The 22,152-nt window shown below is 35.1% G+C and overlaps 1 protein-coding gene across 5 annotated transcripts in view; it reads left to right on the plus strand.

Annotated features, from left to right (window-relative positions):
• Positions 1 to 22,152, plus strand: part of MSRB3 (methionine sulfoxide reductase B3) — a 151,036-nt gene that overhangs the window by 16,073 nt on the left and 112,811 nt on the right. For 3 of the 5 annotated variants that reach the window (XM_010970509.3, XM_074375082.1, XM_045507021.2), the window contains one exon: positions 13,308 to 13,434. The exons of the other annotated variants lie outside the window; for them this stretch is intronic. In XM_010970509.3, the coding sequence (XP_010968811.1) occupies positions 13,359 to 13,434 (76 nt within the window). In that variant the 5' untranslated portion in view covers positions 13,308 to 13,358. Of the gene's footprint in view, positions 1 to 13,307; positions 13,435 to 22,152 lie in introns of those variants that run through there. 5 annotated transcript variants of the gene reach the window in all.

The raw sequence follows: 22,152 nt of genomic DNA on the forward strand, positions 1-22,152 counted from the left end.
ATGATAAATAGTTTGAGATGCACATGGAATACCTAAATTCTTTTTAAAACATGATTTAATCACCTAAATTAATGAAGAAAACCATTGAGGACAAAGTAGAGACAACATTTTCTGAGGTATGTTCTTTCTTTCACTTTATGATCTCATTCAGGGCTTTTCCTTTCTCTAAGTTCAATGTGGTGTCAAAAGATAATTGATAGAGGCCATTAAGGTTTACCTTTCAGTGGAATAGAAGGATTCCATTTTCATAAAATTTCTCCTTTATCTGCTTTATCAGATACAAGCCACAATGCATACCATCATGAGAAATTTATTTCATAATTTTCTTACTTTCTGCAACAGAAAGTAAACTTGGAGGGGAGAGAATGCTAAAATTCTGATACAAGAGCAAATATTTATTTATAGTTTCCAGTGCTAAAACTTTTTATTCTGGAATGGTGGCAAAGTTCTAACTTAAAAAATTTGAAACGTGGTTTATGGGTACATATGCAACTCATTTAAAAAGTCTTTTTAGTGATAGATACAGATAACTGTAGTTTATAGTCCCAGGCATAGGATTTGGTCAACCTGCATTAGCAAGGTTGTCTTTAGATGAAGTGCTCCACTGAGGCACTGCATCTTTTTTGCATGTCTAAGTTTTTTTGTTTTTTCAGGGTTTTTTGGTTTTTATTTTTTTATTTTTTGCACATGGTTCTCTATACAAGGAAACTTAAAGGTGAAAAACAGCAGCCTCCAACTCTGCTCCTTCCTGTCTCTGTCTCTCTCTTCTGAAGAAATGTTTTAAAATTATTCTTCCGATAGTTCCCTAATTTTAGTCAGTACAGTTATAGCACTGTTTCTTCATTCATCAATTTCAGATAATACCCAGTTATGAAAAATAAGGATTTATCTGCTCTTTCCTTCCAGCCTTCTTCCACAGTTTACTGTTTTGTTGATTTTTAGAATTCTCTTAGTGGTTCACCTTTGTAACATTAAATAGTGTATTTGTTTATCAACTTTTGACAGGCTGTGTGCCACGCTGTTGCAACAAAGAGATTCCAAGCAGAGTGACTAACATGAAGTAGAAATTTATTTTTCTCCCCCACAATAGCCTAAGGTCAGTAATATCCCAAAGTTGGGTTGGTAAGCAGCTTTGCTTCACGACTGTCAAGTCTGCCTTTCTCATTAAGTAGCTTCCAGCCCAGGCTCCAAGTGTGCTGCTACAGTTTTTGCTATGTCCCAGGAGGAGAGAGGAAGTCTAAAGCAAGTGACTTTGTCTTTAAAGGAGATGACCTGAAAGATTGCACATCATTTCATTGGCTAGAACTTAGTATCATATTCACAACTAGCTGCAAAGGAGACAGCAAAATGTAGCTCTACGTTCAGCCAAAATTTCAGAGGATTCTGTTACCAACAGGAAGAAAGAAGAATGGATTCTAAGGGTCCAGCTGGCATTTTGCAGTCTAGTTAATATCTTCTAATTCTCTGTTTTATAAGATCAAAGTCCTGGTACCCTTTATTCTGCCTTTCTCTCTGGCCATTCTTTGTGTGTGTGTGTGTGTGTGTGTGTGTGTATGGTTTAATTTTTTTTAAGTTGAAGTATAGTCAGTTTACAATGTTGTGTCTCTCTGGGCATTCTTTACATTTTGTTAGCTACACACATTTTCTTTTTGTTTTAAAATGTGAAATTGCCAGTTTTACAATCTGTTCTGAAACCACAGCTAAATCTTTGTCTATAGGTTGTCTCTAAAAGCTTGTATCGTTAGCCATAGCGTTTATCTCCAGGTCAAAAAAGTGAGCTATTACAGTTCCTTCTCCTTAGGTCCAAGGTCATGATCCCTTGGCCGCTGGAAAGGACAAACTGCATCATTGCAAATGAACTTCTTTTCTTACATTTATAGATTGATTAAAATCAGGGCACTGTATTTCTAAAGTCTGCATCTGGGCACTGACTTGTTAGATCAATAAGAGAAGCTACAGCAGACCTGGTTAGTGCCCAGGGAGCTTTCAGTCACTTTAGGAAATAAAATTTTCATATTCAGTCATTTTATTTTGACAGGAGCTACTCAGTCAGTTTTGCAGCTGAGTGAAACCTTTTATTCTTGAAGGATTGGGACTAATGTGTTAGCCCAAGATGATCCAAGTTGAAGTAGCTCTCTCCTAGCCTTAATGTCTGAATATAAGAGGAGAGCCATGTCCTCTGACCACAGTAAGAATTTCTTTGATCTCTTTGGGATAGTTAGGAATAGAAGGGTGACTAATGAGATAAAGACTTTGGGCTTTTCAAGGTGGTCTGGTTGTCTTTGGCATTGGAATTCTTATCCTTCCAGACTCTGTTGTTTTCCCAAACAAGGACAGCAATCTGGGGTATAAGAGTCCCTGCACCTGAGGAATTTTTAATGTAGTAGCAGAGAGTGAAATAGACTTCAGTTCAGATTCTGGCTCGAGTACTGGCAATATGACCTCAAGCATGTTATTCTCTGAACTTCTGTTTCTGCTGGAATACGTAATCCCCAAATCCCAATGGCTTAATGCACTGAAGGTTTATTTCTTGCTCGTATTGCATGTTCATTGTCTGTCAGATGGAAACTCTACTCCATGTTTCCTACTCCAGGATCATGGTTAATGGAGCAGCCATGATCTAGTGATGGAACATTGCTGATCACTGCTAGAGACAGAAAGAAAGTTCTGGAGAGTCTCACACCAACAATTAAGTGCTCTGTCATATGTGGCACATGTTATCGTTTCTGTTCACAACTTTTTGTCCAGAGCTAGTGACAGGGTCTCACTCAACCACAGGGGGCCAGGTAGTACACTTCTACCATGTGCCTGGAAAACAGAGAGCCAGAAATCTTAGCAGACAGCACTAACGACTACCACATATAGGAATGCCTACTCATGGCTGATATGAAGATTAAATGATATTGGATACACATGTACCCCATCACCTGGTGCAGGTGCTCAAAAATTATTAGTAGCAATAATATCATCATAGTAAGATGCACACGTACAAAATATTTGAATAACAATATAAAGTGGGACTAAAGATTCTAATAAGCTATGTAAGACCACATCACAGTGTGTATGGAAGTGCCTTGTAAATTAGAACATACTGTGCAAATTCAGGTTGATATTATTATTATCCAACGGATATTAGAAGATAGAACATTAGAGCTTAGTTCAGTGTTGGAGGTAGATCTTTATAGTTATCTATCAAGAAATGATGGTTGAAGTTAGAGTAGGTGAGATCTGTAAGAAAGAGATTAAATGGTGAGAAATACCGAGAGTTGTGAAGGGGTAGCTCTGGACCATAATCACTGTTTGGAAATCAGAAGAAGATATCCCAAGAGATAGAGAAGTAACTCGGGAAAGGGAGGAAGAAAATGCTACTGTGTAATATCATAGAAAAGTCAAGTGAAGAATGTTCTCAGTAAAAAAAATCAATCATATAAAATGTCACTAGAATTCACTGAGCTTCAATTCTGTGAGTTCCATGGGGAACAAGTAAACGGAATGTTACTGAAGGAAGAAATCGTAGTAGTGACTTAGAGGTGTGTATGTGCCAGGTGCTCTGCCTGTTGCAGTCCTGCAAGGAAGCTATTATAAAATTCAGACTTACACATGAGGCTTTCAAAGCTCAGAGTAAAACTTGTCAAATGAAACCTAATTAGTCCATGAGAAGGTTTAAATTTGAATTCAGGTATTAGAAAAGTAAAACTGTATTGTGTAAACACAACAAAATTAAACAGACAAAAAGACTGAAAAAATTCTGAAGGCATTTTTTGTAGTGATCAAAAATCATTTATGTGGATTTTGCTTTCTTGTGGGCACTTTTTAAATATTAAGAACTTTTCTAGATAAAACACACATGTAATGTAGACGCTATGGACTGTGAAATCAATATGTATTTTAGAAGAAAAAGATTTATGTTCTAAATTGGTGATGAAATTTTTAGAATGTTAATGTGAGAATGAATAAATCCCTGTATTTGACTAGATGCTTTACAAAACAGGAATCCTGAAAAAAAAAGATAGCATTTAATAGAGTTATAATTAACATCAGAAGAAGACAGATTTATGTCCATAATTCTATTTTAATTATGCCATTGGTGTACCTTCTTAGTGGGCACAGTTTGACCTTTGCATTGTCAGCATCATGTACAATTCTTTAAGTCCTTTTCTTATTTTTTATGTGAACTGAATAAGAAAGAACATGTAGATGCTGCAACATGCAGACAAAAGAAGTTTTAGCCTAATGTTTTCTCCAAATGGCTATCTGATCTTTGATAGGTCTCTATCTCTGTTGTGCTGTTTACAAAATAAGAGTTTTGGATGAGTTAATTGCTTTTCCCACTCTTTTCCCACTGAGATAAACACGATGGCTGATACTTCATGAGGAACATCCTGCCGTAGTCATACACAGATGATGATTATAGACTGAGGAACACATGGTCTAAGCTGCACATCCCTGGTGCTAGTCCTGCCTTTTTTTTCCTCTCCCACTTGAGAAAACATTTCAGAAAACAAGTGAAGGAAGGTGACATTATTAAGGAGATAACTCTAAATATATCCTTGTTGTCTTCTTAAAAACCTTATCCTTAAATTTCAGCATCTAAAGACAATTTTAAACAAATCGCTTGTGAAACACCTCTCGATTGATATTTTACCTTTGTTGCATGGTCACTTCATGTTCAAAAGCCTATGTATTAGGTGTTCTTCAAGGTTTATTCTAGTTCTAAACTTATTTAATGATACAATTCTGTTATTCTCAAGCATGCTCCAAAGTTCTGATTCCTTGGTTATTCTACTAGCAGTACGTGAATTAGTAGTACCGTGTGCATGATACGGGTTCAATAAATGTTATGGGAATTTATCAACAAATTCATTGTCCTTTTCTGGAGATAGCACTAATGCTTTTGTGAATTTCCAAGAGTAGTTTAGTACTCAGAAAATTGGGTTGTAACATTCTGACTGTTACTTTTAGAAATCTGCCATAACTATCCTCTTCACTTTGATAAAATAGTTGAAAATTTTGCATTTGTCCACAGACCAGACAAAGTAGGAAATGTACTTATTACCTTTAGAAGTCATAAGAAGTGTAAAGACTACTGATACTATTTTCTAACCATTTGTTGTTTGCTAGACAACATGGGATAAGTACAAATGTAGTCCTGTGTTCATTGTTCACTTATTCAACAAATGCTTATGAAACATTACGGTGCTTATTATGTGCCGACCAGGGTGCCAGGCCAGCAGTTCTCAAAGTGTGGACTGAGGACCCGTGGAGTCTCTGAGACCCTTTTAGCGGATTCACAAAGTCAAAACTATTTTCACACCAATGCTAAGACATTATTTTCCTTTTTCCCTGTGTTGACATTTGCGTTGATGTTGCAAAAGCAAAAGCAGGTGAAACTGCTGGTGTCAGTATGAAGCAAGGCAGTGGCAGCAAACCTTATTAGCAGTCATTCTATTCTACGGAAACGGGGAAAAAGGCCATTTTCACTTAAGAATGTCCTTGATGAAGTAGTAACATTTATATTAATTTTATTAAATCTAGACCTCGAGTGTGTATCTTTTTAATATTCTGAGTGAAGAAACAAGAAATACACTTTCATAAAATGCTTCCGCATACCAAAGTGGCTGTCTCCAGGCTCGTCCCTGTCAGCTCTCGTCCAGGGCTTGGGATCTCATGGACCCTCCAAGCCAGTTCTCTCTGTCAAGTGGCTGCCACTCTCTCCTCTGAGGCTCGGAAGCTCCACTTCTGTCCCCGCTGACCCCCAGCTGGAGAGGGGGCATCACAGTGAGAGGGTGCTTTTCTTCCTTCACCGCTCCCTCCCTGCAGGACCGGTCCTGCACCGATTTTTTCTGTATTATTTCTTTCTTTCTTTCTTTTTTTCTCTTACCGGATTTTGTGAGAATCTTCCTGTATTTCGAAGTGAGAGACACTCTGCCAGAGTTCAGCAGGTGTTCTGTGAGATTCAGTGGGTTTGTAGATGTAATTCTTGGTGAATTTGTGGGAGAGGGCGAGCTGTGAGTCTCTCTATTCTGCCATCTTGGGTCCTCCCCCTATTCTCTGATTTTTGATATTGATTATGAAATGTCTCAACATACGAAAGATCTGCATAATCCAGTGAACCAATGTTTTCTAAGTGAAATAACAAAATTATATACAAAGTCCATTCAAAATGCAGGTTAGACTAATGAATTTTAATGTAATAGTATGAAAAGTTTCTTGATAATATGTAGTTTCAGACTACCATTTGTTGAGTTTTGGTGTAATACCAAAGAAGATTATCTACAATTATCTGAAAAAGCTATTAAAATACTCCCTTTTCCAACTACTTATTTGAGTGAGGCAAGATTTCATTCATATATACACTGTTCAACCAAAAGGGCATATCGCAACAGATTGAATGCAGAAGCAGAGATGAGAATCCAGCTGTTTTCTGTTAACCCAGACATTAAAGGGATTTGATTTACGAAACAAATATAAAACTCTTTCCATTAAATATGTATATATATGTGTTTGTTTTGAATAATAGTTATTTTTAACCGAAAATGTCATTTTGTAATATGTATTGTTATTATTTTTTATTTTTGTTATTCTTAATGGAATAAGCAAATATTTTAAAAATTACTCAGTTGTAATTCTAATATAGGAAATATTGATAGGCTTAGTCGTATAAACAAAAGGCATATGGGGTCCTTGATATTTTTTTTAGAATTGTAAAGGATCCTAATATCAAAAGGTTTAAATGGCTAACTCTGGAGATATTAAAAAAAAATTATTTCTGCAGCTTTTCTTTCATTCCCAAGCTCTATATTCCTGCCACTCAGTCCGCAAAGTGGGAAGCAGTTCTCCCTCCCCTGAAATTCCATGTACTTTATTGCTGTCTTTGTGAAGGTACTGAGTACTTATCTTAGATTTCCATCTAGGCTAATGTGTTTTTTGACGGCACAGACTATATCTTAATCTTTGCATATTCATAAGCTCCTAATACATTGTTTTCCTTGTAGTAGGAATTTTTATACAGGTGAACTGAGTAAAATTTCATATCTTAAAAGTGTTACCTCTAAATATTTTGGAAGATTGAGGATTCTGAATAGCCAGGGTTCTGTTGTTTCTTATCACTAATAACAGAAAGAACTCTGCTTAACAAAAGGGATGCCTGATTCTAGCTAATGGCCTATTGATTTTAAGAAGTAAATAATTGGTTGATCAGTTCATTCAGCAAACATTAGTTGAGCACAAACTGAGTGCCAGGCAATGTGCTGATAAGAACAATATTTTTAGAGACCTTTATTGTAGACATTTAGATTAGTGGTTTCTAAATGCAGGTCTAGCTTCTTCTTTTCATAATGAAATGAGAAAAATAGCAACAAGGAACTTTTTTTCCACAAAACTTAAATATATTTATTCAAAAGAACACTCTTCATCATGAGATTGTTTTCCTAGTTCTTAGTATTAGCATAATCTTTCTTTTCTGATATTATGGTGAAGTTAGGTTTTGGGTTTATTTTGTCCTTACTTGACAAAATTCAAATTTGTTAATTCTCTGTTGGCCTCTGTAGTTTGGGGGGGGACATTTTACTAGCTTGTGGAAAACCACTGATGTAGACATTCTTTTGGCATTTATTGGAAAGGGATTTGACCTTTGGGTTTGACGCTTTAAATCCACTAGCACAATCAGTTCATTTATTCTGGAGCTAATTATCAACTTTGTGAGTTCCCTGCTTCCCTGCTTATATCATCTCTCTCTTGCAGTTTATTGTTCAACTGCAAGGAAAAAATAAAAGGAAATAAAAATAAACCCAAACCAAAAAAGTAACAAACTAACTTTAGTCAAATTTTGGGATGTCAGAATTTTAGGGGTAAAAAAAAGTGGAGAAGAAGTAAAAATTTTTGACCAAAATAGGGCGTTTGAATTATCTTTGGGTCTCAAGTCAGACTGCATTTTCAACTTCTCACCTCTTCACAGAAACTGCTAATTACGGTGAAGGAACCAAATAGTTATAATTCAGATTCTTACCTTTACGTACCATTAACAGTTGAGATGGCAGAGATTGGGTGGGAAATGATGATCCTGAGTCATTACTTCCATAGAATCAGTCATTTATATAGTCATTTTTTCACTCAATAAATGAGTGGCTGTTAGGTGCCAGGTGCTGGGATACAGAGATGAAAAAGACACTGTCCCTGTGCTTAAGTACCTGTGCTTATAAACACTGTCCCTGTGTTTATAATCTGGAAGAGGAAGACAGAGATGTAAGCAAATTAGTGCCCTGAAAATTGTTATAGCATGCTTAGCGCTCACTGGGGACCTGAACAGAAGTTAGGAGTGGTGGGATTTGAGAGAGGTGAAAGGAGATTAAGGATATGCAATGAAGAAAGATGAGGAGATGGAGGTAGAAAGCAGCAGGGGAAAATTATGAGTCTCTTGGTATGGCAGGAGCATGGGGTGGGGTGAGATGTGGAGGTGTGGCAAGAGAAAAAGCTGAAGAGTGAGGCAACAGCTAGATGTAGAACTTTAGATGCTTTGTTTAGGAATTTGGACTCTAATTAGGAATCCAAAGGATTTCAGAATGTGTTCTGTGGGATGGTGATAGGAAAGAAAGAGGTTTTGTAAGGTCAAAACTGCTTGAGAGGCACCAGCTGAGACAAAGTTAGTTAAGCAGGTGCATTTATTGTAAAGCCTCTCAGACCCTTTGTATTGAGTAAAATTTACACTACTAAATTTGTTTGAAGGAGTATCATCTGTTTCTCAGAATGTGCATGGTTTGGGAAACCTTGCAATATGCAATGAGGATTCATTAAAAAATGTTTTAAGCAGAGAATTATAGACAATTATGTAATCTAATTCTATTATCAACACATCATGTGATATTGCTCATTAGATATTGTTCAACCGATATTTTTTTAACACCAAATAATTTCAAAGTGATGTGCTAGATATTCTAGGAGATCAGAAAGATGTGCAAAATGTGTCTGGCACTTTAAAAAGGCATGTTAGTTATCTGTAAATGTTATTCTGTCCAATTAGTTGAGTCAAAAGCAATGCAAAAGCGAGGAAGTTGAGGGTAAACTTGGGGAACTATAGATTTTCTCGGTGGCCTTTGCTTAGTGCTGATTTCCATAAGGTGCTTAATGCTAATTCTTTTTCCAAAGATTGTCACCACTCAAAAGCATGTGCTTCTTTTGCTTCTTTTTGGATTTGGATTGTTTCTGGCTAGGGTCCTCATCCCTGCAGCTCAGGGAGTGCAAAGGGAAGAAAGCTGCCTAATTGAAACTCAAATTTTTTCAGGGGGTGGGGAGTGTGGGGAGTAGTTGTTGGTTTGTTTAACCCTCAAAAGTACTATATCATCCACATTTTGAGGTTTTGGTAGATTCAGGTGGACTCAGTTCTAGGCATCTTTAGGTTATATGTCCTAAAGGTGTATCTAAGGAGTTTTAGAGAAAAATTTCAAAGGTGAAAGAGAAAGGTAAGTTGCACGTGGTGGAACAGAAAGATTAAATCTGGAATTCCTTAACTCTCTACTTTTTCAATGTCGAGAGAGAGAATCTTCAAATCTTCTTGAATTAAATGAATCCTTATTAAGTATTTAGTATCAGCCACCTTGTCAGTTAGGAGAGCACAGAATCAGAGTATCTAGAGCGGATTGGCAGCAACCTCAGGCTTTCTCGTTGCCAATCATGTAGTGGTCAACAGCACTGACCCTGGAACTAGAGGGCTCGGGTTCAAATCTGCTAAATCATTCAGTCCGATTACTTAAGGGTTCCGCTTCCTTTTTTTTTAGGAGGAATTGCACTGTCTGCAATTTATTTTTTTTGATTGAAGTATAGTCATTTTACAATGTTGTGTCAATTTCTAGTGTATAGCATAGTGTTTCACTTATACATACAAATGTTCCTTTTCATATTCTTTTTCATTATAGGTTACTACAAAATATTACTATACAGTAGAAACTTGTTGTTTATATATTTTATATATAGTAGTTCATTTGTTCTTTTTTTTAGTCCAAATATAATTGATATCATATGGTATTTCTCTTTCTCTTTCTGGCTTACTTCACTTAGAATGATGATCTTCAGTTACATCCATGTTGCTGCAAATGACATTATTTTATTTTTTATGGCTGAGTAGTATTTCATTGTATATATAACCTATATCTATATCTATATCTATATCTATATCCATATCTATATATGTATGTTCTTTATCCAGTCATCTGTCAATGGACATTTAGGTTGTTTCCATGTCTTGGCTGTTGTAAATAGTGCTGCTGTGAACGCTGGGGTGTGTGTATCTCTTCGAATTAGAATTTCTACTTCTTACCAGCTATAATATCTTAGGCAAATTACTTAACCTTCCTATGCCGCAATCTCTCCATCTGAAAACGGGAAAATGATAATATGTATCTCATGAGGTCCTGAGGATTAAAAGAGCTAATAAATGTGAAATGCTTAGAACAGTTCCTGCCACAAGATAAGGCTTTCAACTGTTGTCAGTAGGATATCTTTATCCTATTATGGCAATCAATTCTTGAGTAGTAAGTTTTCTGGCCTGAATAGGATTCTGTGTTTGAAGAATGGCCTGCTAACTCTAAATAAGATTGGGTATAAATGGACTGTTAGAAGTTTTTGATTCATATAATTTAAAAATAAAGCAAATATTTGTACATTTAAATAATAATAAGAGCTAATGTTTGTGAGCATATACTATGTACTAGGAGTTGTTCCAAGCATTTTTTACCAATTAACTTATTCATTACTTGAGAGTTGAGGAAACTGAGGCACTGAGAGGGTAAGCAACTTTGCCAAGGAAACACAAATCCTTAGGGGCAGGGCCAGGATTCAAACTCAGGCAGTCTGATCTCATAGCTCACACACATCCTTTGTGATATCCTATCTTTCATCCAAATGTGTTCTGCATTTTAGATTGGTTTGTCAAAGTGTTTTATTTCATTGACTGCAAACATAAACTAAGTGGAAAACATAAGTTAAAAATTAAATTTGTTTAATCATTCAGCATAAAAATATTCCTTTTTCTGTTCTAGAGAAGAGTAGCTCCTTGCGTCAGATGTTAGAGCCATATTAACTATGATTCTTTTGTTTTGTGGAGTATGAGATTAAGATTATGAGCTTGACTTCACCACGGCATCCAGATACCTGTATCCATTCTTTAGAACTGTTTTTCATTTTCCATCTCAGCTACGTACTTTCAGGGTAGTATGTAAGTAATGTCACTTTATGTGCCTTTTTGCAAAATTATATGCTTTTTTCTGCTATCCTTATAAGCATTGAAATAATTAGGGTTATATAAAAACCTAACCTATGAAATGCGTGCTTTCTGGGAGTTGACAACAAAGAACACTGTGACAAATTGTACTTTTTGCATTCTTCAGTGTAAGAAGGCTAGACTGCTCCAAAAATAATCACTCTGTTGCTCTACTTGGTGCTAGCATAGCTGGGTTCACTTTCAAAGAAAACTGGGCAAAACTGATTTGCCACTAGATGGAGCCCTGGCTGTTTGGGTGGAATAAATGCAACACAGCTGGAACATTAAATCATGCCGTCATATCATATCATGCAGGAGGGCCCTGGTATTTGAGGCCCTCAGCTTTTAATTGTAGAATACATCTTTGTTCTTTGCCTGACCTGCAGAGTGACATCACTCCCTTTCTTCCTGTGCGCTGGCTTTGACACAAGCCAGATGGCCGTGGCCATTGGTAGGCGCACAGGCCGCCTGGTACAGCAGTTGATGAAGCAGAATAGGAAGACGTTTTATGGTCAGCTGCGGGAGCACAAGGAGGCTGCAGCTTTGCTAAGTAATTACATTTACCGTGCACACTTATTCCTCACAGAGAAGGTCACAGAGAAAAAAATACATTTTTATTTATAGCGTTGTGAGGTATAGACCTTTGATCTTTTATTAGTCAGTAGTCTGCTCCAAAGGAACGCTCTCTTTCCCCTGCTCTGCAGTCACTCGTGAAAATGACATGTTTATTTATGTTTAATGGTTCTTTCAGGCTGTGCATTGTGATCCTTACCTTCCCTCTTCCTCCCTTTTGTCTCCAGTTAGTAACACAAAAATGTTTTAGTTTTGTAGTGAGTTTAGTTTGGAGAAGTCAGAGTTCAAGCATGTTAATACAAGCAGATTTCTGTCAGATATACTCCAGAGTGATTTGGTAAAATATATTACTGTTTATTATGTGTTTGTTCTTCAAGGAGGTCAGAAGAGACCAGGAACAGACTTTTATTTTGGGGGAGGTGGGTGGGAATGAGGGTCAGGAAATGAATGAGACATTAATTTTATATCCATTTTTGGACATTTAGTGTGAAGGTCACTTGTAATGCTAATTTAAAATAAAATATTACAAGTTAATATTAATCTAGTATTTTCTACCATCATTTGAAGTTAATCTTTACCAACTGAAAGACTGTGCAAAACTTTAAAGAAAATCCTAACTGAACTTTTAAAAAAAGTTTTAACGTTCACACTATTTTGAGATTCTTCCACATGATTCATTTCCAGAAAGTTTAAAAAATATTTTTACCCTTTGTGAGGCTAGGTTGTGAACATTATTTACATAATTGATCTAGAAATTATAAATCATAAAATCAAATGAAAATTCATAGGTGATACACGTTCATCAAGCTTAACGCTGTTTCTAAAATGAAGCCTGCTAGTTGTCCTTAGGTAATTTGTCTATTTTTTTTTTTTTTTTTTTAGTGAAACTCTAAAAAGAAATCTCTTAATCTTACAGTATTTTTGCAGTCTTCTCCAGGGAGGAAGATTTGCAAATAATTGCTGGAAGGAGGGAGCGTGGTGTGAGGAGAGAGCACGGCTTTGTAGTCAGAACAGGGTTTTCTAATCCTTTTTCCACTGGCTGTTTGCTTTGTGTCCTTGGACCTCTGAGCCTTGGCTTCCTCACATATGTATTGGTGATAAAACTTACTTCCTAGGTTTATTGTAAGAATTAAATGACACAATATATAGGTATTAGACCCCAGATAGTGCCTGTCACTTGGTTCGAACTCAGTAAATGCTAATTCCTTTCAACTGGTTTAAACCTCGTCCCTTTTTCAACGTCCTGCAAAATGTGTTCACAGATTACACTGCTATTGTATAGTCTGCATTTTATTCATAAGCTATGAATAAGTTTGGGTTGAAAGTAAGCTCACCGTCTGAAAAGTAGGCATTTGAAATTTATTAGCGCTGTGTGTGTGTTCAGCTCCAGACAAAACCGTAACCATCAATTGTGCAATGAATGTGTTTAACATTTGTGATGTTTTAATTTGTTTTTGTTTTCTTTTTTTCTCCTACTCAGCTCTTGCCCCTGTTCTTTGCCTCTCGTTTTGTTGGTGAAGATATCACAGTGATGTCTGCATTCAACCTGCTGCATTTGGTGACAAAGAGCCAGCCAGTAGCCCTGCGAGCCTGTGGGCTTCCCTCAGGTTGCTGCTTCTTATACTGTACTTAGTGAGGGCACTGGTCCAGGGTGGGGGGTGTTTCTGCTGCAGGAAATGATACACCATAATGCTTTGCTAAATTTCGTTTTCTTTTACTTGGGCCCTAATTTGAAGACGGAAATTGGTTATAAATCACCACTCTACTTTGAGTAACATTCATTTCCACAATCCTTACAACCCCTGGAAACATTGTCCAGTTTCCTTGCTCAGTATATAAATGTCACTAATATTTCATGATATCTTCTTGTCCTTTAATGTACACCACACATCTGAAAATCATAATGTTCATAAGGAAGCTGGCAGTTTTGATAAGAAACTGCCTCAAATCACACAAAATAGGACATTCATCTTGTTGGAAGATAATGAAAATGCTTTTCATTCTACATGTGGTCATTCCTTTAGGAAAGAAAAAATTAAAATGAACAACTTTAGTATAATAAAATTAGTTATTGTACTTTCAAAGAAAAGATGTCCCATTTAACAGTGGCCAAATAAAGAGAACTAATATAGCATCTGTTAACTAGTTCATAAATTAGGACCATCACCCTTTTTAAAAAAGGTGATTTTAAGCATTTAAACAAGTGAGACATAAAAGTCCAAAATTTCATTATGTGCCTATATCATGTTTAATATTTTAATTTTATTATGAAAATCATAATGGCCAGATATCTTCTGTGAATATTATTGTCAATATTATTCATATTTTCTTTTAGTGTACATATCTCTATTACCATATTATATAGACAAGTTAAATCCAGCTCATTAAATATTCAATGAATGTTAACTTTGAGTGCCAGGCATTGTGTGAGGAAATGAAGATACCATGAGAAACAAGATCAAGCCAATTCTTTAACACGCACAAGGTGGAGATGGAGCTGTGTGAGACCATTAAACCATATGGTGATAAGGCTAGACTAAAAGCATTTAAGCCTGAGATGTTAGGAGAATCCATAGGATGGTTCTAGCTCTTTGCTTAGGGGAAGAGATTTTGGAAGGGAGGGCAGGTCTCCGAAGTTTAAGGAGGGCTTCATAGCGGATATATTGCTTGAGCTGAATTTCAAACTATGAGTAAGAGTTAGCCAAATGTTCAAGGAAGGGGAAGGACATTTCTAGTATATGAAGTAGTGTGGGCAAAACATGAAGGCCTGAAAAAGCAAAGCATGTTCAGAGAGATGCACGTTATTTAATATGGCTAGCTTGAGTGGGTGAGGCCAGGTAGAAGAGGTGATGATGGAAGGTAGCCAAACCATAAAGTGAACTTATACAATGTTTTAAAACATTTAAATCTCGGAGAAGGGATGAAGGAGGAATAGCATGACTTGATTTACGTTTTATAAGGACTTTTGATTTAGTATTATGGAAGGTCAGGGCTGGTTCCAGATATTTCTATGAGAAGGTTGGGATGGCAACTTGATTAGAAGGGTAGATAAGGCATTTGTCTTGAAGCTGTACTTGACTGGTAAACACGCTATTTAAAAAAAAAAAAAGATTTTATGTCTATTTGTGGTGACTTGAGAGGCCAGTGAAGCTTAATGTATGGGGTCTCCAATCACTCTTCCCAATGCCTTCTCTTCCCCTACCCCGCCATGCCCCTGCACTGCCACCACTGAGTATGTTGGAGGAGTTTGAGGCTGGAGGGACTGATGAAGGGCTTAGAACCTTAACAATGATCATTACAGTAGGTTTGGAAAGAAGAGGAATGGATAAGACAGAAATTCAGGTTGTAGAACTGACAAGGTTTATTTGTTGAATTGTGTGTAAGCTTGAGGGAGAATATCAACCAATGTAGCTCCTGTGCCATGTAGGACTTTTTCATAACTATGTACTACATGTAACAATTGGAGTATGAAAGTTATTTAATTGATAAATAACCATGTTTTCCACTGAAAAAGCCCCCAAGGTATGAGAGCACTAGCATAGTTCTTATAACATGTTTTGTCATACACCAAGGAGGCTAAGTATTTACAGAAACAACTAATTAATTAACATGGTATTCCTTGGGTATGACAGTTGTGGATTTAAAGAGCTTCATAATGAACTTGCTTAATCAAAATATGTGTCTTTAAATTTTGATATCAAAATGATTCAAAGATAAATTCAACAAAGCTGATAATTTTTAAGAATCATTATAGAACAACACTTAAGCATACGAATTTGGGAATTTGACTGGATCTGAATTCTGGCCTTGCCACTTAACTGACTGTGTGCCTTGACTTCCTTGTTTGTAAAGTGGGAATAATAAGTACTCACCTGAAAGCGTTGCTGTGAGAATGAAATAGATTAGGATGTGAAAACTGCTTAGAACAGTGGCTGGCATATAGTAAGCACTATATATAAATGTTCACTAAGTTCACTATAGACAATCTGTATCAATATAGATATATAATTTTTCTATTTTTCTAGTACAGTGACTTTTAAAAACATTTGAATATGTCCCACCTTTCATTTAACTATTTTTACTTTAATAGGAGCCACAAATGCACTTTATGTTTGAGAAATAACCATCTCAATCTGTCGTTTTGATCTCTTTATTTTACTTATACATTCTATTGAACCAGAATTCAAGTCTTATAAACATACAATGCATTTCTTTTATTCTTATTATCCAGTAGTGGTGGAAGCTCAGAGAAACTCTTTCTTACTTAGTGCTTGTAAACCCATTTTTATTTGATAAATGATTTGGCTGGAATGGTATTTCATAATTCCTTAGCCATTCAAACACCACTTACTTTTTAAAGTGTCATGAAACTCAGTCTTGCAGTGTCCACATATTTTATTACTTAAGTATTAGGAAAATCTTCATAACCATCTATTTCTCTAACAGAATTTTACTCTTAGAAATATAGTTTAAGAAATGGTTAAGTTCAACAGTATTGTTAAACAAACTATTTAAATCTTGAAAAATAAAAATGAAAGTGAAATGGGAATTCTAGTCTTTATGACTTTATACAGGTAGAAAGGGAAGAGGCCAAAATTGGAGGCATAGGAAATTAAGGTAAAAGTTTGACGTCTTGCTTTAATTTACTGTTCCCTGGTCAAAACCCATTACAACAAAAATCTCTGTAAATCAAAAAGATTTCTGCTCCCTAGCCAGTACCCTACTAATTTCAGGCATTATTCTATATGAAATAATTCCAGAACTGAAAAGTAATTGGAACAGGCTCTTCAAGTTGATTATAACTGGATTGACCTGTATGCAGGCCATATCCCAGAAGACTGATCTATCATTTTTCAGCTTTGAGTTCCTTTTCTTCTTATTTTTAAATAAGGCATAATTTCAATTTAGAGCTTATTAAGTGCATCTGAGTTATGGTTCGCTCATGTTTGTAATTAAAGGTAATTTTTTTCTCTCAGAGCTCTTCTTAATTTCCTATAACAGTTTCTTTTATGTATTAAAAAGAGCACTGGAATAGGAGTCAGAAAACCAGCCACAGCTCTGTCATTAACTTGTGTGACCTTGAATATATCAGTAAACCTCTCCAGATTTGTCTCTTTACTTTTAAAACGAGGAATTCAAATTAGATAATCTACTCAGTTCTGAAATTCTGTGATTTTTATTAACTGTCATTGTTTTTACTTTGGCTTTGGGTTAATCAAATCTTAAAACTCAGTACCAATTAATAGCTGGGAATTTACAGAAAAATTTGCTCTGTTGTGGTGGGAGGACAGAACTGTTTTCCATGTTTGAACATTAGAATTCCTTGCCTCTAAATCAAGACTGAAGCATTATCTGAGGAGGGATTAGAAAGCACAATTTTATACATAGTTGCAATATTTGATAAAAATTAAGTCTAATTGTAGTTTAGACTAGATATCATGGTAGCTTTCAGCCAAATGAGAGTGTTTGTCTAAATAGTACTAATTACAGTGATCAGTTGTGCTTTTCTCTAACATCATACGCATAATATGTGGTTGTTATTCTTACTTGACTTTAATGGCGTGTTTAACAGTCTCCATGAATTGAAGAGCCATATGGCTGTTTATGCGGTTTGTAAAGATATTATGTCATAATATTCTAATATAGAAATGATAAGTCTTAAAGACAGATATTTTGCAAATGGTGTTGCAAGTCATGGGCTATCATCTGTATAAGTAGAGCTCTCTGAGAATTGAACTTGAGGCTCCAGAGCTTAGCACAGTGCCTGGCACTTAATAAATATTTGTTAAATGAATGAATAAACATTTTGAAAGTTTACATGTAGGTGAAGTGATAGCTATAACAGAGAGTACAAATTTATTTGAAACTCTTTTAAGTCTCAAATAAATCTAATGGGAAGGTTAAATTAAGGTTTATAGTTTGGTTGCCTTCTGAATATATTGTGAAAAACAATTTCTCTTTTCTCACTTTATTCCATTAATACAATATGGTAGATTTCTTAGGTATAAATCACATTGTAGCTAAACAAGTAACAAAAAATGATATCACAGATTCAGTGTATATTATCCAAAGTTGCTTTTCCTTTTTCTAACAAACAATTTGAGTTTTGGTGGTAAATTATTTGAGGAAGGGAGTAAATGTGTACTTACTATGAGAATACAGAACACTGGTTCTTTTGCTTGCTTTTCTCTGGAGCAAATTGATACTGTTTTTGTGCTGTAAGTTCTGCATTTGTAAAAAGGAAATGCTACAGACATGCACAAAAGCAACACCCATAAATAAGTACTACTATTCAAGTTTGAGCTATCAGTGTTTCATTAGTAGCATCTGATGTCATATTTACCTTAAAAAATAACTGAAGTCATTGATGTACGATTCACTTACTAAATAGATTGGTTTTCTGTATTAGTTTTATTTTTTAACCTTCTTGGGTCATGAAAACATGAATCATCTCTGTGATTCTTTGATAAAAGTTATGACTTTCCACCTCCAGAAAATACATGTGCACCTCTACAATTTTTCATACCATTTCAAGTTTTTTGGTTAGATACTCATAAGAGAAGGCTCTTTGACCACAGCTTCAGAACCATTCTTCTAAAAGATACACACACCAGTATTAGAACTCTAATCTGAGCAAATCAGAAATTTCCAATTTCTGTATTGATATCACCCAGTGGAATTCTCTCCCATGTGTTCGGTTTAATGCCCTCTATTCTCCAACCTCACCATTCTTAGATGTTTATCTTACCTAACTTCTTTGATTATATTGAAAATGTTTTGAAGGAGTTTTTTTTTTTTTAAAGAAACACAGTTTTTAAAAAATAGACATAACAGGTTTCAACTCCCCTAATTCACAAAATAATTTGCAATTAATTGATTGAATGGTATCCACTTTTCCCAGTAGATGGCACTAGATTTACATTCTTTTACAGCATGATAGCATTAGCACATAGGTGCATTGTGAAAACTTAAACAAAAGTGTGTGAAAAATATCCAGTTCAGAACACATGGATTTACAAACCACAAATTTTTCTGCTTATATTATGTTTAAACAATATTTGTAGAGTGCAAAACCTTTTTCCATTTTCAATAAGATTCCAACTCCCTTATGCTTGGACATCTCATTTAAATTGTCTTTCATGTGTAGACTTTCTATAAACTAAAACACGTTTTTATAAATTAACTTATCTTGTATCCAAATAGCTGATTTAACAGTAATTTATAGTTTTATATATAGCTAAATTTTCTTCAGCAGACCACCCAAGAATTAAAGAAAATTTCACATTTTGTTTGGCTATGTTTTGAATTTTTATAGAATCTTGAAAATGTTATTAGTTTAACATGTTGACTGTTAATCATGAGTCCTTTTTTTTGCATGAATGAAAATACTTTTGGAAGCTAAGAAAAATTATATTTAAAATGTTGATCAATGAGTACTCTGGTGCAGCTATATTCTTTTCTAAAACAAAATGTTTTAGTAGCTCCATGATGTAATACAGTTTTAGTTAATGTTGAAAAGTTGCTATATAGCATCTAATTATTAGATGAGTTTTAAAATCGTTTGTGCACAAGGCTAAATTGCTGTAGAAGAATACATCTGTATGAATAAGGTGTTGGGCATATGGTTTGTTAAATGTGGATTTTGTTAATTTTTGGTTAAATATGGAATAAATTATTATTATACATTAATAATTATAAAATACATAGCAAAATCTAGAAGCAACAGATAAAATGGGCAGAAACAAAAAATAAATTTTAATTTTGTTTGAGAAGTTCTTTAACAATGACTAAAGAATATAAAACATTATCAGTTCTAAAAACAAATGATAATTCTACAGTTTACCTTGACAATATAGACTTTTGGGGACTCATATAGGTAGAATTATTAGATGTTTATTTATGTAAACATGTTCACAGTAATTTACCTAACAGATCATAGAAGGATTTATTAAAATTAGCCATCTTTTGCTCTCAACAAACATGTGTTTAATGAAGGAATGGGGCATGAATGACAGGTCACAAAGAGTCCCTTATATTGAGGCCAGATACTTGATGAATTTTTATTGTCAGTCTTTTTAGTTTATAGCTTCATCCCAAACAGTTTATTTAGAGGTTGAATTTCTCAAGGCTGCTTTTGCTAGATACGTTTTAATTTTAAATGCTTTAAATAGATTATATTGAGATACAGTGGCAAATTATTTCTAATTATTTTTGTGCCTTTGCATTTGAAATCAACCATTTATTTGAAAATTTAAAATCCTCATTTTATTTATTTCAAGTCCCTAGTTTTTTCCTCTTTTTTACGTATAGTATATTGGCACTTATATTAGTCACTTGAAAATGCATGTTATAAAGATACACCATGAAATGACAAAGATGTCAGTTATTTAGGTGATTTTTAAGAGCCATACATTTATAGAATTTAAATATACTCAGTAACTGCTGTGGTAAGCATTTCCTTCAATACTAGGTATATTTATTATATTCAACCACATAATAGCAAATGAAGGATGGACTCCTAATCTAACTCATTAGATTATTTGAATTTTAAGCAAGCAAAGAAAAACTAAAATTCTATAGCTACAGTTTCAAAGATTTGTTGTTGTTGTTACAGAAATGCATGTTAGCTCACAGAATGGTACAGCTGTTCATGTATTCTATTTTGGTTAATAGTTTAATATTTCTTGTGCAAATTTTAGATAACATCACAGCAAGTTTCAGAGCTTGCCGTTCTGTTACTGGCATTGATGAGGAAACAGATTGGAAGCATCATCTGTATTTACTAGTTTGTTTTTACCACCATCTTGCTTTTGGGCCCCAGAATCTCTTTTGTACCTTTTATTCCTATTCTTCATCTGTAAACTTAGAATGAAATACATTCTTGTCAAATCACTCACAATTAGATATTACTCTCAGATGTTAACATTATCTGACATTTCCCAGAAATTTATTCTGTTCAACTTTAATCCCTGGCTGTAAGGGAGAATAAACTGGAAAAATTTTAGAAAAGAGGGGGTGGGACAACAAATAAATCTGGGAAAGGTGATAGATTTGATCATCAAATCTATTTTTATTATAGGAAAACCCTTGGTTCTGTAAAGTAAGCTCCAGAAAGACAGAGATTTTTTGTTTAGTTCACTACTACGTCTTGGCAACTAGAATTGTGTCTGTCACATAATAGGTGTTCAGTAAATACTGGCTGACTGAATGAACGGTTATGAATAAATAGCATCATCTCATGTGTCAGAATAATGCCATGTAATAAGTAATGTGATTTCTGTTTCTAAGGAATGTGCATGCTGAGAAAAATGGCCACTTTGGGTCCAAGTTTTGTTGTCTATAGAATGAAGGAAGTTATATACTTCGTGTTTTTATGATTCTATATAAATATTTCCTTCTTTGCTTTACTATTGAAGGAAGGAGCAGAAGAAGTGAGAAACATTGTGCTTCTTTCTGCTCAGAATGGCTGACTAGCTTCTTGGAACAGGATTAAGTTCTGGAGGATATTGAATGAATGTGTAGATGTAATTATAATCAGCAGGAGAGAGGAGGTGGGGAGGATGGCGGCATGGAGGTGGGAACAGACTGTGGGCACATGGATTAGTGAAAGATGGGCATGTTGAAGTACAACAAAGGGTTGGTTCAAGAGAGGAATATAATGAATGAATAAATTACATGAAGAAAGCCACAGACAAGAGAAGCTGGCTCTCATTAACCAGGTGTGTGACGATGTCAAGTAACTTCTTTGGGCCTTCGTTTCCTCATGAGAGCATTGGGCTAGAAGTTCATTATTTCCCAAATTATGAACACCAGTTCTAGTAAAACCCTGTAAAACTGATTCCATCATCAAATTGAGAAGCTTTGCATACTACTACATTTTATAAATTCTAAGATGCACTGTTCCTACATTTTATCATTTTGGTAATCAGGATGCAGGTTAAAAATCATTGTGATAAAGACATATTGTGTCATGGTTTGATTGACAACTCTTTTTTATTTTTCTAGTGGGGCATAAAATAATGATGTGTCAAAATACCATGTATTTGATAATGCATATCAGCATAAGAAGGTCTGTGAGAAGTCTTCACTAAGAAACCCATGTAACCTAGATTTTCCTGATCTGGTTTGACTATGGATACTTCTCCTCACCAGCTCCCTCCCCACCCCCCCGCCCCCTGCAAGAGGAACAACCCGTAAGCATTTTTTTCAGAGCCAGTGTTTCACAGGATACGTTGTGGAGAATGCCGGAATAGGTAATCTCATAGTCTTAAATCCAGAGGATTAATGGAATATTAGTCATAATAAAAGATTTGAAAGTGGAACTC

This window comes from Camelus bactrianus, chromosome 12, assembly GCF_048773025.1.
Source record: "Camelus bactrianus isolate YW-2024 breed Bactrian camel chromosome 12, ASM4877302v1, whole genome shotgun sequence".
In the NCBI taxonomy this organism is placed as follows: Eukaryota; Metazoa; Chordata; class Mammalia; order Artiodactyla; family Camelidae; genus Camelus; species Camelus bactrianus.